At 36.3% G+C, this 15,916-nt stretch overlaps 2 protein-coding genes and 1 long non-coding RNA gene across 4 annotated transcripts; 2 read left to right on the top strand and 1 right to left on the bottom strand.

The window, feature by feature from the left end:
- The first annotated feature begins 1,229 nt into the window (after positions 1–1,229).
- On the top strand, positions 1,230–4,914 carry LOC124453547 (UDP-galactose/UDP-glucose transporter 7-like). Its single transcript, XM_047004333.1, is given in 10 exon segments — positions 1,230–1,409; positions 1,726–1,846; positions 2,219–2,349; positions 2,846–2,856; positions 2,859–2,931; positions 3,005–3,136; positions 3,229–3,460; positions 4,007–4,095; positions 4,185–4,298; positions 4,300–4,914. Coding segments are annotated over 9 exon segments (1,086 nt in total). The 5' UTR covers positions 1,230–1,409; position 1,726; the 3' UTR covers positions 4,484–4,914.
- A 1,795-nt stretch (positions 4,915–6,709) lies between these two features.
- LOC124452877 (JNK1/MAPK8-associated membrane protein-like) lies at positions 6,710–15,228 on the bottom strand. Of its 2 annotated transcripts, none has more exons than XM_047003507.1 (9): positions 15,015–15,228; positions 14,874–14,929; positions 14,541–14,695; positions 13,652–13,731; positions 13,451–13,571; positions 12,232–12,401; positions 11,551–11,627; positions 9,171–9,406; positions 6,710–7,093 (listed from the first exon to the last, which is right to left on the bottom strand). In XM_047003507.1, the coding sequence occupies exons 1-8, from the start codon at positions 15,118–15,120 to the stop codon at positions 9,209–9,211; spliced, it is 963 nt and encodes a 320-aa protein (XP_046859463.1). In that variant the 5' UTR covers positions 15,121–15,228; the 3' UTR covers positions 6,710–7,093; positions 9,171–9,208. The 2 variants fall into 2 exon arrangements, with proteins under 2 accessions (XP_046859463.1, XP_046859462.1); XM_047003506.1 differs by having other exon boundaries at positions 9,175–9,406.
- LOC124452880 lies at positions 7,088–7,803 on the top strand. Its single transcript, XR_006950903.1, has 2 exons — positions 7,088–7,304; positions 7,530–7,803. It is a non-coding gene; the product is annotated as an uncharacterized LOC124452880 (long non-coding RNA).
- Positions 15,229–15,916: the final 688 nt, after the last annotated feature.

Raw genomic sequence — 15,916 nt, 5'->3', positions numbered from 1 at the left:
TATTAAAATTAGTATTAAATGAAGATTGAGTCCTAAGTTCCATAGTTGAACATTCTAAACGAGGAGGCAAAAGGTCATGAAGCTTATGTGAGGAATCTGCTACTATCCTCTGAAACAACGCTGTTGTTATATCATTCCTCTTTTCGCTAAGGCGTTGCAAATTAGTAAACTGCAGAGCGTTTTCATATTCTTGATGAGGCAGGATTATTTTGAATGCTCGCTTTTGGACTGATTCTAGCTCATCTGACAATTACAATGTCAGACTATTGTGGAACACTGGGCAAGCATTCTCCAAGACAGGTCTTATACACGTTTTGTAAAATTGGAGCAATTCCTTGACTTCGATATTTGCTCGTTTTAGTTGAATAAGATAATAGAGGCGTTTACGGCATTTCTTAATTATTTCATTTACGTGGATGTTCCACTTAAGGTTACTGGCTATAAACAATCCCAAAACTTTCGCGTGTTGGACAATATTCAGTGTAATGTTATTGATGGTAATTGGTTGAAGGTCATTGGTATTAGATCCAAAACAAATTCGCATCTCTTTACATTTGGTTTCATTTAACTGGAACTTATCACACGAGATGCTGTTCGCTAATGTGTCCATTTGGTTTTGTAAGTTACTTGTTTGATCTTTCTCAATTGCTTCACTAACAGTGGTATCGTCCACGAATTTCCACATTTCATTATTTGGTAACTTGAGATCGTTAATCATTATCAAAAATAGCTAAGGCCCCAATTTTGTGCCCTGCGGAACACCTGCAGGTACGAAATTGGGGCCTTGGCTATTTTTGATAATGATTAATGCATAAGCACTCATGCGCAATGTTACGTCATGATACGTTACGATACGTGGCTAGTGGAAAACAGGCTTTAGAGATCACTAGGTGCACATCATCCAATATCCATGTACTAAAATATCACGTGTATTCAACAATGACGCATCCCGCGACTTGACAACTCACTCTCCGGCTTATATCACAATTTACACTGCAATAAAGAAAGTGGTTTATTTAATAATATTTAGTTTGAAAACATGCCGTTTTTCTTTGCCATTGATATTTTTTAAAATTTTTATCTCGACAGTGTAGTAAAGCCTGGCCTTCGGGCAAATTTTTAACTTCGGCCGATCACGACGTCATCACGACGTCATCACGACGTCATCAAGATGTCATCAAGACGTCATCACACGTTCATATTATGCTGAAACGTGGCATATCCGTCACATACACCGGCAGAAATGGAGAAATGTCAAAGATACAAACCTGATAGAAAAATATCATGGATTTTTCCTGGAAAAAAGTAATTTAAACAGGACAGAGTTCAGTATTTTAAGAGTTCACAATCATAAACGTACAAATTTGATTGTTGCTCTGCCGGCAGGCTACATTGTAAAAATTGAAAAGGTATTATTTGTATGTTTGTTTCGAAACTTTTGAAAGTTTATGTAAATATTTCAATTGACAAAGTCTCGTTGTTGTTGCCGGCCCCGATTCACGGTCGGCAATGTCAAGCAAATTTACCCCATATAACATTGAAAACATACCGATAATCAGTTCATCACGGTTGTTGTTTACTAAAGCATTGCTATCGTGAACTTACCGTGAATAAAGAAATTCAACAAAGCAAATGTATTAAAAGTATATTTGTATAATGCTGTAAGTTATGATAACTCTCTTGTATCGAACAATTTCTACTAGCGATTATTTTTCCTGTTTTAAGGATGACCTTTGTGGATTCGACAGATAATCACTACCATGTTCAATATATCAATTGGTATCCCGGCATTGCAGCGGCGATTTTCTATGGACTAATGTCTGGATTGATGTCCTTTATGAACAAAGTAAGTTGTTTTATTGAGTTGTTTGAACCGGAGCTTGATTTCACAGTCCATGTTTCCATAAACTCTGTTCGAAAACTGCATCGTTTCAAAGCAACTTGTTGCAACTTGCAAAGGTGTTGTCATGTCTGGACACATTAATGCAAATCATGCAAAAAATATTACAAAACACACCCAGACGCACAATATTCACATACAGGTTGATGATAATTCTAAACAACGTGAAAATTAAGCATGCAAAGCATAAAACATGGGAACATGGAGATTTTCACAACTGCTGATAATTATGTGGTTTAATGTACTCGGTTATCCATAAAAATACCACCATGACATCAGTATAAAGTAATATTACCAGACACCTGCCATTCTTTTTAGATTGTCCTGACGACTTTCGACTATCGTTACCCAGAAGTATTGATGTTAGCACAAGTCATATCGACTGCTATAGTATTAGAAATCTGTAGGAGACAAAATTTAGTCAATATTACACCATACACATTGCACAGGTAACATGTACTATATGCTTAAAGTTCCTACGTCTTGGTCAGGAAAATAAATTCATCGAATGCTTGATCAATTTTAAGAAGATAAAAATGTTATCTTCATGTGCCTAGTGTAAATATGACTCAGTGCTGGAAGTGACGTAAATAAGAAAATCCATGCATTGAAGATGTTAGCTTTCATGATAAAGACTTAATGTAAACAATAAATGTTTAAAAGTTAAAACTGTTCAGACGCTATTTCCCACCAAAATTCTATGATATTATATGGTGTTCATACTTACAAACCAAGCATGTTCTCCTATGTGAGTCACTTCCAACACTCAGTCATCTTCTAGGGCTGAGAAGCATGTTAAGATAAAATTTATGACCCATCAAATAGTTTGCAAATGTTCTTACAATATAACAACAATCCAAAGAAGTTATTTTCCTGATCTTCATACAGGTACTTCAACTTAGTCTTAATGCAGTAACGTTGAGCCTATGGTTATTACATTTTTAGAGGCAAGAAGTTTTGCTTCCATCCGTCTGTTTTGCATTTAATACAGTTCTGGCATTGAATGCACTTAGTGACCTTTCTATTCCAATGTAAGCAAACTACATGTGATGATTATAAATTGTCCCTGAAGTGAGAATACGACAAATTCTTTCTCTTTTTCAGGTACAATGTATTAAGAAGGCTGATTCCTTTGACAACTCTCCTCCTTGGAGCATGTATTCTAAGCAAGAAGCCATCTTTTCAACTCACTTGCTCAATTATCTTGGTGGTTTTAGGTTGCATTATTGCAGGCGAGTTTTTTTTGTTGTGCTTAAATGTTTCTCACCCAAAGATATCAGATACCTACAGGTGTAAACTTCTGATTTCGACTTTGTTCAAACCCATAGGTTTCGTGATCTATCGCTTCATCTTGGTGGTTACGCCATATTGAGTGTGTGCAGTCAGTCTACTTACCTTGTGTATGTACAGAAAACAGGAGTTGAGAATGGCCTATCAACTTTGGATGTCTTGCATCTGAACAGCATCAACTGCATACCACTGTTGGCTGCATACACTTTATATAGCAACCGCTTGATCGATTCATTTCACAGCATAAGTGTTACAGCGAAAGGATTCTTTGTGAGTAATTATTTAGTGTTGGTTTGCATGAGATGGAACATCCTGCTTTAAAGCCAAGTCAGTTAGCCTTGCGAGATCTTATCTCATGAATTATTTCACTATGTTTTGAAGTACCAGCCCAGTATGGCAAGATCCTGCTTGAAGGAAGCAAGATCTCGCTGAGCTGCTCTGGAAGACAGCTCAGCTGAACAGGTTTAGAAGTGATGAGACTGAGCATGCTTTTGTCTCATATGTTTATTTCACTATGGCAGCTAATACAGGACAACAATATACATTTGAAAAAAGTTTAAAAATTCCGTCTAATGCCACTGCAATTGTCCATAGCAACATAACTCCCATTTTGAAAAATTAAATTGCTGTAACGTATGAGTCTAAACATATTTGAATTTTCCCACAAAATACGACATTTTTTTCGTAGAAATTATGCGCAACATTTCAGGCAGCCAGCCCAGCTCAGATGAATGTGAATATAAATTTGCGTGGAAAACTAGCATATAATAAGAATTTGTCATGTTTCTGACATTAGTTTACAATTTTTTATTACAGCCAGTGTTCATGGTCGATGTTTTGATGGGATGTGTTTTAAACTACTCCTTATTCCTTTGTGCTACCATGAATACAGCATTAACCACAAGGTTTTGTATTAGAACTTCCTTTTAAATTCAATTCCATACACGGTGAATACCTTAACACCAATATTTACGATAAGTAATTCTTTTTTTAGCCTTGTGGGGGTTATCAAGGGACTGATAACTACGTTGATCGGATTTTTCACATTCGGCGGAGTTGCTGTGAATACGTATACATTGTGTGGGATAGTACTGAATACGTTTGGCGGACTTCTACTTCTTTACAAAATACAGAGACAACATCATGGAGAAATTTGAGGAAGAAAACTTGGGGCATTATGAACTTGTGAACGTAGAAAATGGCACTTCGAAAGGTCAAGATAGTCAAAATAGCAACACGAAGGAAGATGTGACAGTATACATTAGCAGTCCAGACAATCAAGAGACAAGTTGATACATGATCAACTTATCTCTTGATACATACAATTTATATATATATACATGGAGTTTTTACAAGAAATTCGACAAACGTAAGAAGAATGAAATGGAAAGATTACTCAAAAGTCAAAACTAAATCATCGATTGAGAATAATTACTTATCATTTGCACCGCCTTCTAATGATTTCTATACGGTTGAAATTATGTATGAAAATCAATTATGGAACATATTTGTTTTTAAGAACTACTAACACACGAGCTGGCATGTGTGGGTTTTCGAAGCATTGCACTAAAGTGTAAATTGAACATTTTTAATTAACTCGGGCAAGTAATACTCCACGTGGATGGTGACAGTAGTTATCTATCAAAGTTTGCGTCGAATAATTTAAGCATTAATTAATGAATGAAGTTGTAAAGTAGTAAACTATAATAAATGCGCAAAGTTAATTTCTGTTTTTCACATGAATAAGAGAACGCTTGTTGGCAAACACTTGCACAAACTACGCAAAACGAGGTGTTGAAACCATCATAATGATCTACAGGTTTTGGTAAGTTGTTCATATTTTTGTTTTTCTATGGAACTCCTAACACGGTGACGCACGTAAGTTAAGAAAAGCACTTGTGCAAATGCAATCCCTACAAGAACATTTGTTGATGAGAAAACAATTGCGTAATCTTCGTAAAAAGAGCTGTCGAGATTGTTAAAATGATTAAATACACAAGTTGAATAACATGTTTATGTAGAATAAGTTAATGTAAAATGTCCACGTGTACATTCATACATTCATTTGTGTTCAGTTGATTTCTTTCGAAAGTGAATTGGTATTCAAAAGAAATCATGTGTGAATATTTACTCCACCCCCCTGTTAACTTTTTAGTTGCGCCTCTGTCCATGTTGGTGGAGTCCTGACACTGTTGTTGTTGATGTTGACTGATGTTTCGACAACCTTAGCGGTAGTCATCTTCTGAGTTCACTCCTCACTTGACTCTGAAGATGACTACCGCTAATGTGGTGGAAACGTCATCCAACACCAACACCAACAGTCCTTCTAAGGACTCCACTAACCTGGAAGATCGACATCTACAAATATATGTAAGATACTCCCGAGTATCAATACGCGAGTATTATGATCAGGTTCCGACATCGAGTGCCGTTTCTGTTATGTATCTATTCTGTGGCCATATTGTTTTTAATGCGCCTATAAACGCGGAAAAAATTGGTGCGAAAAAAATTTCGACTGCCATAAAAACTCTTGACTCCAAAAAAATTCTCGACTCCAACAAAATTCTCGACTGTAAAAAAATTGTCGACTGTAAAAAAATTCTCGACTCCAAAAAAATTGTCGACTGTAAAAAAATTCTCGACTCCAAAAAAATTCTCGACTGTAAAATAGTTATCTGGACTATAAAACATGTATTCTCAACAGTAAAAGGTAGTCTCGATAGAAAAAACCCATCTCAACCAAACAAAGAAATTCTCGAACAAAAAAAAATCCTCGACTACTTTTGTCCACTATGGCTTTCCATAGTTTCGACAAACTTAGCGGTAGTCATCTTCTGAGTTCACTCCTCACTTGACTCTGAAGATGACTACCGGTGAGGTTGTCGAAACGCCAACAACAACACCAACAGTCCTTCTAAGGACTCCACTAACCTGGAAGATCGACATCTACAAATATATGTAAAGATACTCCCGAGTTCTCAGATAGTCGTTCGAGTAGTTTTAGTCGTTCCTAATACGCAAGCTGAGTTCTATCTAGATGATTGAAATGACTGAACTGAGACGACTGAAACGTTTCGGACAAGTACATAAAAACCAGCCTTTAGGAAAGCGCTTTTACATAAGCAATCCCTAAGCCTATGTGGCTATCCGAGTATATTTGCGTCAACGGATGCTAAAAAAACGCCTGGTAATCACATGTTGGACCAGGCGATAATGGCGCCTTCGCCCTGGACTGCGCTTGAAAACACTAATTTCTTTCTACTATTTTTCTTTTCGAGGGCATAATACGAGTAAACAAGTGTGATTTTGTACACCTGCCCTCAAACAAAAAAGATTTTCGAAATTGCGCAACGTGTGAGAGTTTTGAATGAGACGCCTTTCGCCGATGAGCATTCATTTGTGTTCGAAGGCGTCCTACAGAATTGCCAAAACGACAAGATTAATCGTTTTTTTAACTCTTGAAAAAGCCTGTTTCTACAAGGACTATAATTCGTTATTAATAATTCACGACTGCTGTGATTCCCTATAAAAAGCACAATATGTACAATGGTTTCAGTTAAATACAGTCTGGCCGCACGACAAGCACACAAAAGCAAGACAAACAATAAGGAAAACAGCTGAAAGGTATTGTCAAACTTTGTCCTCATGTGCTCTGATCGCTTTTACGCAAAGCTCAATTTTCTAAGCAATTTTCTAATGCTGTTTATACTCTGATTTATACAAATAATACCTGCAACAAGAACAGCAAACACTGCTGCTCGTAGCTTAGATTGCAAGCACCTGCGCCTCCAGCATTTCGTATAGTTACTAATGCGCCATTTTCGTTTCAACTCACTCTCTCATGGTGAAATCTTGTTAAACATATTCTATGTATTTCATAATCCAGGACGTTTCATCACATCTCTAGAATGAAAAGGTTTATCGTTCTGTTATTGGTGATGCTGTGGATGACACGAGTGAACAGTCACTTGTGTCTAGGAAAAACAATGTGCAAAAACAGAAAGAAAGCTAATGGTAAAAGGCATATACCATGGTCAAATGATAAACAAGAAAAACAAGAGAGTCCATGGTTCGAACGTCACACTATGCAAACGCGACGAATTCCCAAAATGAGGTATTAAAATTACAAGACGAAGCTCTCGCTTAAACTTTCAACGTGCCAAATGTGTTTGTGATCATCAGACATTAAGATTTGATCAATGCTCTTGTCTGGTTTCTTACGCAATTTTAAATTAGGAAGAACATGTCCCAGTTTAATAAAACTGTAATAAAACGATGCAAAGTTGTGCACGGAAAGAGAGACTAGGTTCCATACTGAATATTACATACACTTTTATAGATCAACGCACTTTCTACAAAAATGACCGCAAACACTGCGATGGATGGTCTTACGGACGCAACGAAGGAAGATTCACGAAACTATTTCGCAGGAAAGATAATTACTTAAAATAAAAATTGAAAAATGGATAATATTACGACATTATCCAAACCGCATGATGTCAATATAATACACATAATGATCATGTTGTTGTGCAATTACAACACTACATCGTATTCAAATGTAATTGGCTCTTTAACCTATGCACTTGAAAAACTATTATGTCAATTGTAAACTCATCGAGTTCTTTGATTTAATTCATCCAAAGCATATAAGCAATGAATACGAAATCAGTCGATAGGCAGGATAATTGCTAATACGTAAAATTGAATAGCAATTATGGGTATTATAACATCCCGCGTATAACTCCAGGTTAACCAATCAGTTTCGTATTTAATTTATCATAGCAACGGTGTCATATTTGCGGGGGGGGGGGGGCATAAGGATTGTTTAAGGCCGTCGCTCTTCCCCCAGCTGTTGAATTTTTTCAAAAATGCATCTCAATAAGTACAGTTGGTATCATTTCCTTCCCTAAAGTCCAAGAAATTGCATTTTAGAGGTTGTAAATTTGACAGGGATGCATGCCCCCGCAAAATATAGTTCCCACCACGTCATTGCATAGCAACGCATATAATAGAATGCAATAGCTACATTCTGGGATAAATATGAATGGGGTACAGAGTTCCTGATGTGGTCGAGAAAAAGATTAAGATTTTTAAGGTCTTTTTGGAAGACAATCAAATTTTGAAAAACAATTTACAACGTTAGATTTCCTCTTATATTTTGCTGTGATCTGTCAAAAGTTTTCACAGTGAGTTTAAGGATATTTATTATGTTTAGACAATCGTTTCTGCTTCTGTCGGGATTGGGGTTTCTCAGGCTTCCAAGACATATTGTTAACTATACAGAAATAGCTTCGACAAATTTAGAAACACAAAACATACATCCTGTTCAATTATGTTTCGACATTACGGAGTTAATATATCATGTCAATTTCGTGTGATTGTTGAGCATTTTTCGAGTACTTTCATTCATTTTGATTTTTTAAGAACTTTCCAAGTGCCCTTAAAGTTGCTTTTTTATTTAAGGACATTTCAAGAGGTTTTCAAGCACCTACAAGAGCCATATCATTTTACTTTATACATCAAACACAATAAAACGCGAGAGCTGATTGGTTTAGAGTTGTGTTCCCACTAGCCTGTGCAAACCCATCTGAGCTCAAGCAATTAATCAATCAATTTAAGAGAATTTGCAAATCAATCATGAAAACATTTCAGACGGAAAATTACAACGTTTGTTTTCAATTTGTCTTTTTGTGCAATATTGTTATTTCATTTTCTCTCGCGAGCGGATGCAACCCTCGATCTTCGGTCTCGGGCTTGCACTGATCAGCTCCCAAGTTTTCCCAAAGATCCCCTCATTTTGCATAGGTCTGTGCACAGTAAGCATATCTTATTTCCTAAATGAATCATAGATCTCTAAAACGATCTTCACTAATTGCAAAAGTCACAAATCACAATAGGAAAGTGAATGAAAAGGAATGCCGGGTGTGAGACTGTTTTACAATAAAAAATTCAAACGATTTTTATCCAACGTACTTACTTACTTTCATCACCTGGAACTCGACAATTTCAACAAAATTATTTGAATTTACGGGGATCTGATAAACGAACAGTAAGAATGTAGAACAGCGATGGTAGAAAGACGAGCAGAAACAGGAGACCATCCACTTTCGGTTGTGACCATTGCGTCATGGCAATCAGCGAGAAGATGTGCAGGAACCAATGACAAAGAAGGATCACAATGACGTCTTTGTTTATGAGTAAATCTTTGAAACTCTAAACGGTCATTACGGTAGAAGAGGAATATTATCACCAGGATGAGCATTATCGAAACTTTTATTAAAATTGTGGAGTCATTTTCATGCAGGTGATGGCAGTAGCTATGAAATGCTAACGCTAGTGTCGTCGCTAGGGAGAGGTGGATTCAACAGAAAAGGGAGCAACAACAAGATCAAGAACAACAAGAACAACAAGAACAACAACAACAACAACAACAACAACAACAACAAACAACAACAACAATAATAATAATAATAATAAAGTAAATGGTTTGAACCCGGGAGTATCGTTATATGTTTGTAGATGTAGATCGTCCAGGTTAGTATAATCCTGAGAAGGACTGTTGTTGCTGATGTCGACTGACGTTACGATCACCTTAGCGGTAAGGTTGTCGTAACGCTAAGGTTGTCGAAACGTCATTTGTCCTCATTTGACTCTGAAGATGACTACCGCTAAGGTTGACGAAACGTCAGTCAACACCAACACCAACAGTCCTTCTAAGGACTCTACTAACCTGGATGATCTACATTTACAAATAATAATAATAACATTAAAGAGAAAAAGGATAGCCTAAATAATAAATGCTATAATCAATAAGGGTCCCGTACTTAAGCTAAAATTAAAAACATACTTAAGAAATACAAGTAAACATTAATAAAATAATAAAAAGTACATATACGTTGTTCTTATATAGAATATTTAGCGAAAAAGTTTCTTGGCCATAATTGATAAAAAACAGTAAAATCCTCGACTAGACGTATCATGCAGTTTGTAAATGAAAGTAAATGAAAACAGCGTTTTGTCCATTTAAAACGAGCTTTAGGATATCTAATCAAATATTTATTGCTACGTGTTTCGTAGCTAATTGCTTTCAATAATGTTAAAATAATCCTGAAAATTTTACAATTGATTTTACAGTAATTTAAAACTGAGACAGCGGATCTTCTTCTCATGTCTATTTAAAAGTGAAGGTATATAATAATGTCCACTTGTTTGTTGCCAATTAAGATATTTTTAGCTTTGTTCTCGAAGTCTATTATCACGATTAGTAGATAGTTTGCCAAAGATTTTCAGGGAACAGTAAGTCAGAGTATGTATGAGGGCTCCATAAATTTTCATGACTGCAGTTAATGTCAGTGACTGTCTGATTATTACATGTTTGTAAATGTAGATCGTCCATGTTGGTATAGTCCTGAGAAGGACTGTTTTTGTTGTTGTTGACTGACGTTTCGACAACCTTAGCGCTAGTCATCTGGTTCAAACCATTTACTTTATTGTCTGATTATTGATAAAAGTCTAAGTCGAGCAGCAGCCTTCTTGCAAGATTTTTGAAGTGTGTAGAGTAAAAGCACGAAAATAAAATATCAAATTATACATAGAAAATTTAAGGAGCGCCGCCCCGAATAAATTTTTAAAAGATCTCCCAAAGAACAAAACACCTTAAATGGAGTCACTCTGATAAAAAAGTTGCTTTTTATTATATTGAAAACGACGAGTCTGTTAGTGCACACAAATCTGCAAGAAATCGGTTTTACAAACAAACACGTTTTCATAATCCGCTGGTAAGTTGGTAAATCAAACATGTGGAATTGAAATTCTTAATTACACCAAAACGTTCACAGTGCTGAAGGAAATTATCTTGCGTAGTCAGGGAAAAATTTTGGTTTTCCCCACACACCCTCCACGCAAAAATTCCTTGAGCCCCCCCCCCTCCCTGCCTGGCAACAAAATTGTAGCGACGTCACTGAATTTGGTATCAACTACTGATCTCGAAAAAAGACTTTCCATAGTTTTTCCATACAACAGTAGAGTTACCGATGACAAAAATCGCTGCATTTTGATCATATTTCATCATATTTCATTGTATTTTTAGCTCTTCTATAAACCAATTTATCTCTTAGTTATGTTCATGTAATTACACGTTGAAAATTGGTGATTATTCTTGTATAAATCCACAATATATTTGCTCCTTATTTTCGAAAGTTGGTCCCTTAGTAATGGCGGCGCTCCTTATTTTTTTGTCTTTAACTTTTGTGCTAGATGCTTGATCCAGTCTTATTTCGAGATCAGTGGTATCAACGTCGTTCATTAAGTGGCAGAAGGCAGAAGTAGAAACCATGCAGTCATACATATGTACTTACTTTGACGTTTTTATTCGCCAGGATAATGGCTGTACTCAAAACGGACCCAATCAACATCAAGTAGGGATAGGAGTAATCTAGAAGTAAGAAACGACTAAATGATTAACCGAAAAACGGCAGGGACCGGTTCACGAAGCCTGGATAGTGCTAACCATTGAATAGTAAAATTTTCAAACTAGCACAAAAAGGTGTACATTTTCCCGCATGACAAAGAAATTTTGTAATCTTAGAAGCAATGCTTTATTTCAGCGATTGCTCAGTTCAAATCATGTATTTTCTCCTTATAAGGAATTTTGTAAGCGTTCAAAAAAATTTGCTATCCGGTGGATAGCGCTATCGTGTCTTCGTGCAGACGGCCCCTGATCTTAAAGCATGAGTCCCACAGTAATGCTTTGCGTGCTTGGCAAGCCATAGATAGCGATTTTCGATGGACCAAAAAACGAAGGCAGGTTGTTGGTGCAGCAATATGTCTACTTCTAATACAAAGTTTGGTCTATCAACGTGAAAGTGCGGTATGCTAAGAAAAGAAGAAGAAATAATGCGAGTTCATTTAAAGACAAACGTTTTCTTTGCAAGTTTTGATATCGGAAGCTTAAAAACCACAAAAGTAAACACAAGCGCGCAAAGCATTACGGTGAAACTCTTTCTTTAACTCAAGGGGAAAGTATATTTAACTCTTACATAGGAGTCCTGCACACGTGGCATGAACCATAGCAGTGATTGGTAGAAAATACAATGCAGCATATATGGACCGTCTTCCTTCCGAGCCACAGAGCTTTACAGACACGATGGGTCGAACCATCAAAAGAAGAAGGACGCAAAAGGCATAGTAGTACAGTACCATGGTATAGCTAGAGTGACGAAAATACATACAGCCATTTGCAATTGACCAGCGTGCATAAATCAAACGTTTGTTATATTTTCAAAACTTGACGTTTCTAACGGCTAATTCATTGTTGCTAAGCGTACGCGTTAATTTATGGAAAATGTTGTTTTTATTTAATAAACAATCGTGACAGGTTGAAAATTGCCAAGTATGGAAAGACGTTTCAAAACTTCAAACTCTATCGTTAGATATAAGACTTTAAATTAGTATTGGTGAGACAAAATGTGTCTTTGTCGTAGACTCGGAGAGCGACACTTTGTTATTAACCAATGCCATCTCAGGGTTAAGCCTTAGAAACAATCATATAGCTGTATAGTAACGTCAAGTTAGTGGTTAGCTGTATAGTAACGTCAAGTTAGCGGTTAGCCGTTAGTAACGTCAAGTTTTGAAACTGTAACAAACGTTTAATTTATGCACGCCGCACGGTCAATTGCAAATAGCTGTAAATTACATAAAGATTGATTGCTGAGGTGGACAGCCAGCAAATTTAGTCGTGCTATGTAAATTTTTCTGTGTTCAATCATTGTAAAAACAATAGATTTCGCAAGAAATGAATAATGCGAATGATCTGAAATTTTACATAGCAGCACTAAAACTTGCGGTCTGGCTTTGCTACTGAGATTGATTTAGGAGTAACCAATAGCTGCATTGGTACAGTAAGAGTGGCATGCTGGGAAGAATATTTCTGGAAAGCCTGTTGCTTCGAACCGAAAATATTCCCAATAACTATAACACTTTTGAAACGAAGGCCATAGGCCAAAGACAGGCACTACAGTTGTGAATCATAATGGGGGAGTCTTCCGGCATGCACCCAGAAAATTTTTAAATTAAGAAGCTCTAAAATGCCATTCCCGGGCTTTAGGGATAAAATAGGATGAAACTGTGTCGACTCAAATTCAAACTTTGATGCCTCATATTCATTTCTACACCTTCCAAATTGGTAAAGGCAGTTCCGAATCATCCGAATCATCCGACACTTTATCCATTTTTGAGATTTCATTGCAGAAAACTTACAGAGGATAAACAGCTTCTTGCGTACAGTGAACCCAGTTAACATGATCGGGTTTAGGATTAAAAAACACCGTGTACCAATCTGCAATATCTTTTACTCCACAAGTGTGAACTGAAAAGGATCCTTGAAAAATACATCACATAGAAAGATAATACATTAAAAGTAAACTCGTTGCCATTACACAAGTAACAAATTTTTTATACCTTTTGGTTCAGTTAAAAGAAGTGTTAATGTTGCAGCAAGGAAAGATTCGATGAATGCCGAGATCTGCATGATAATGTTACTAAAAAAGATAAAATGAAACATTAATACCGGTATCAAAAGTAATCCCTTGAGCTAGAGCATATTACTGAGCTACACTTTGGCCAAAAGCTTTTGGTGGTGCAGGAGACATAACCATCAAATGTTGGGAAGAACATGAAGTGACTATGGGGGGTGGGGGGGTGGGGTGGGAGGGAGCAAGACCTAACATGTGAGACAAGAGAGCAAATGCATCCTAAACAAAATCTTGCCCAGTTTTAGTATTCTTCAAACACCCCTGCTATTAGGAAAAACTTGTCTTGACATTCTATTGCAAAAAAATTTAAATACATTCAAAACTACCCTCAACTTTACCTACACAGATTTTACAAGTGCAGTGCTAAAATGCGCAAGAACACAATATCACATTTTGAACTGTTATTGAAACATGTCTGTGATTAAAAATGTAAAAGTAGAAAATATTGTCGTCTTTTTAAAATGTCTATAGTTTCAACTTTTAGTGTGCACATGCATTATTAAACTGAGCACAAGTTTAATGGCCAGTTTAATACCAAGTAAATGGTTTGAACCCGGGAGTATCGTTACATGTTTGTAAATGTAGATCATCCAGGTTGGTATAGTCCTGACAAGGACTGTTTTTGTTGTTGTTGACTGAAGTTTCAACAACCTTAGCGATGGTCATCTTCACAGTCAAATGAGGAGTAAACGTCAGGTTAGCTGTATTTTTTATCTGGTTCTTACATCAACAACAACACAAACAGTCCTTCTCAGGACTATACTAACCTGGACGATCTACATTTACAAACAGTTTAATACCACTACTATACAAACCTTTTTTGATGCCTGCTATAGTAGTAAATGGATGAAGAATGCATTACAGTGGTAACAAGAGCCATAAAACCAAGGTACAGCCAGTCAAAAAGTTGAAGGCTATTTAGACACTTCCTGCAGTAACGTCCATTAGTTCGGTAGCCCCTGGGACAACGCTGAAATAGCCAAAGATGCAACGTCAATTTAAGGAAATGGGGATAGACTTGCATGGCATTCGAGATTTAAAAATGAACTGTCAAACTTGAAAATGACATCTTGAACATCTTTATGACTTTATTGACTTATAAAGTCAGCTCTATGAGTAAAATAGTTGTATGTTGTATCAATACAAACCCCACATTGTGTTCCATTTGTTCCATTTAATCTTCCACAGTATCGGCCAACACATTCTAAAGAATTCAACAAAATATATATATCATAAAAAATACTACGATAACTTCTGCAATTTTTAAAATTTGCTATGTAAACTCTTACCTGAAATGGAAGCAGTGATGTTTTCGATGTAAAATATTAAAATACAAGTGAACAAAAGGAAAAGTTTGAACTTTCTGAAGTGAGATAAGTGTGTGGTGATTCTCATGATAGTAGCGCGAATAAATTTACAAAAAACTCAACAAAGTTTCGACCATGATTTAAAAGTTTAGAGTTTTGACAAGAAAGTACATTTATTTGACACCCGAGTCGCTAAACCAGACAACTCGAAATGATTGCCAAAAATGTCGTAAGTTTAACGGAGACGTCACAATCGTAGATCGGGGAAATCCCCCACAACTCACAAAGACACAAAGAAAAAGAAATATGAAAGTGAAAGAGAAGTTAAATTAAGCGGCAAGTATCTTGTTCAAAGATTAAAATGCAAAAGTAAAATTGAAAGTAATGCGCCGACGTAACTTCATCGAAAATAAAGCAATTTCTCAGTTTCTGATCTTCCAAGAAAGTGATTTCGAAAATGATAAATACACGTATTTGACTAAAAAGAAAGCAAAAGTGTACAAATTTCATTAACAGGTTGCCTTTAAAATTTACATGCAGCAAACAGACTGCTACAGACAACTATTCACTTTAATCATGCAAATAATTCACTAATATGTCCGGTACTTCGCCAAAATGCGGCAGATTTTAACTTATTGAAATGTTTATTTCATATGGCCAAGATAATAGTCCAAATTTTTGCCACTGCCTAGGTATCCTTCATACGCTTCCAGCCAAACACGACCTTTTATGAAAATCTCGTAAAATGTATGCTCTGGGTTCCATCTCGGAGCATAAAAATGACATATCTTTAACATTCCATCTCGTCGTCCAATCGTATGATTAGCAGCGCTTATATTCCATTCCTTTGGCATCGGTTTGGGTGAAGAAGCAACCACTAAGTT

The sequence above is a fragment of the Xenia sp. Carnegie-2017 genome, unplaced genomic scaffold (assembly GCF_021976095.1).
Source record: "Xenia sp. Carnegie-2017 unplaced genomic scaffold, XeniaSp_v1 HiC_scaffold_25, whole genome shotgun sequence".
NCBI lineage: Eukaryota > Metazoa > Cnidaria > Anthozoa > Malacalcyonacea > Xeniidae > Xenia > Xenia sp. Carnegie-2017.
This window is presented reverse-complemented; position numbering and strand designations above follow the sequence as displayed.

What these genes read in the sequence shown, in the direction of transcription:
- LOC124452877 (XM_047003507.1), bottom strand. Translation starts at nt 15,120, where the DNA reads ATGAGAATCACCACACACTTATCTCACTTCAGAAAGTTCAAACTTTTC. An exon ending in TATAGCAGGCATCAAAAAAG is followed by an intron (nt 13,732 to 14,540) that starts GTTTGTATAGTA and finishes TATCTTTTTTAG; the next exon opens with TAACATTATCATGCAGATCT. An exon ending in TCTTTTAACTGAACCAAAAG is followed by an intron (nt 13,572 to 13,651) that starts GTATAAAAAATT and finishes GTATTTTTCAAG; the next exon opens with GATCCTTTTCAGTTCACACT.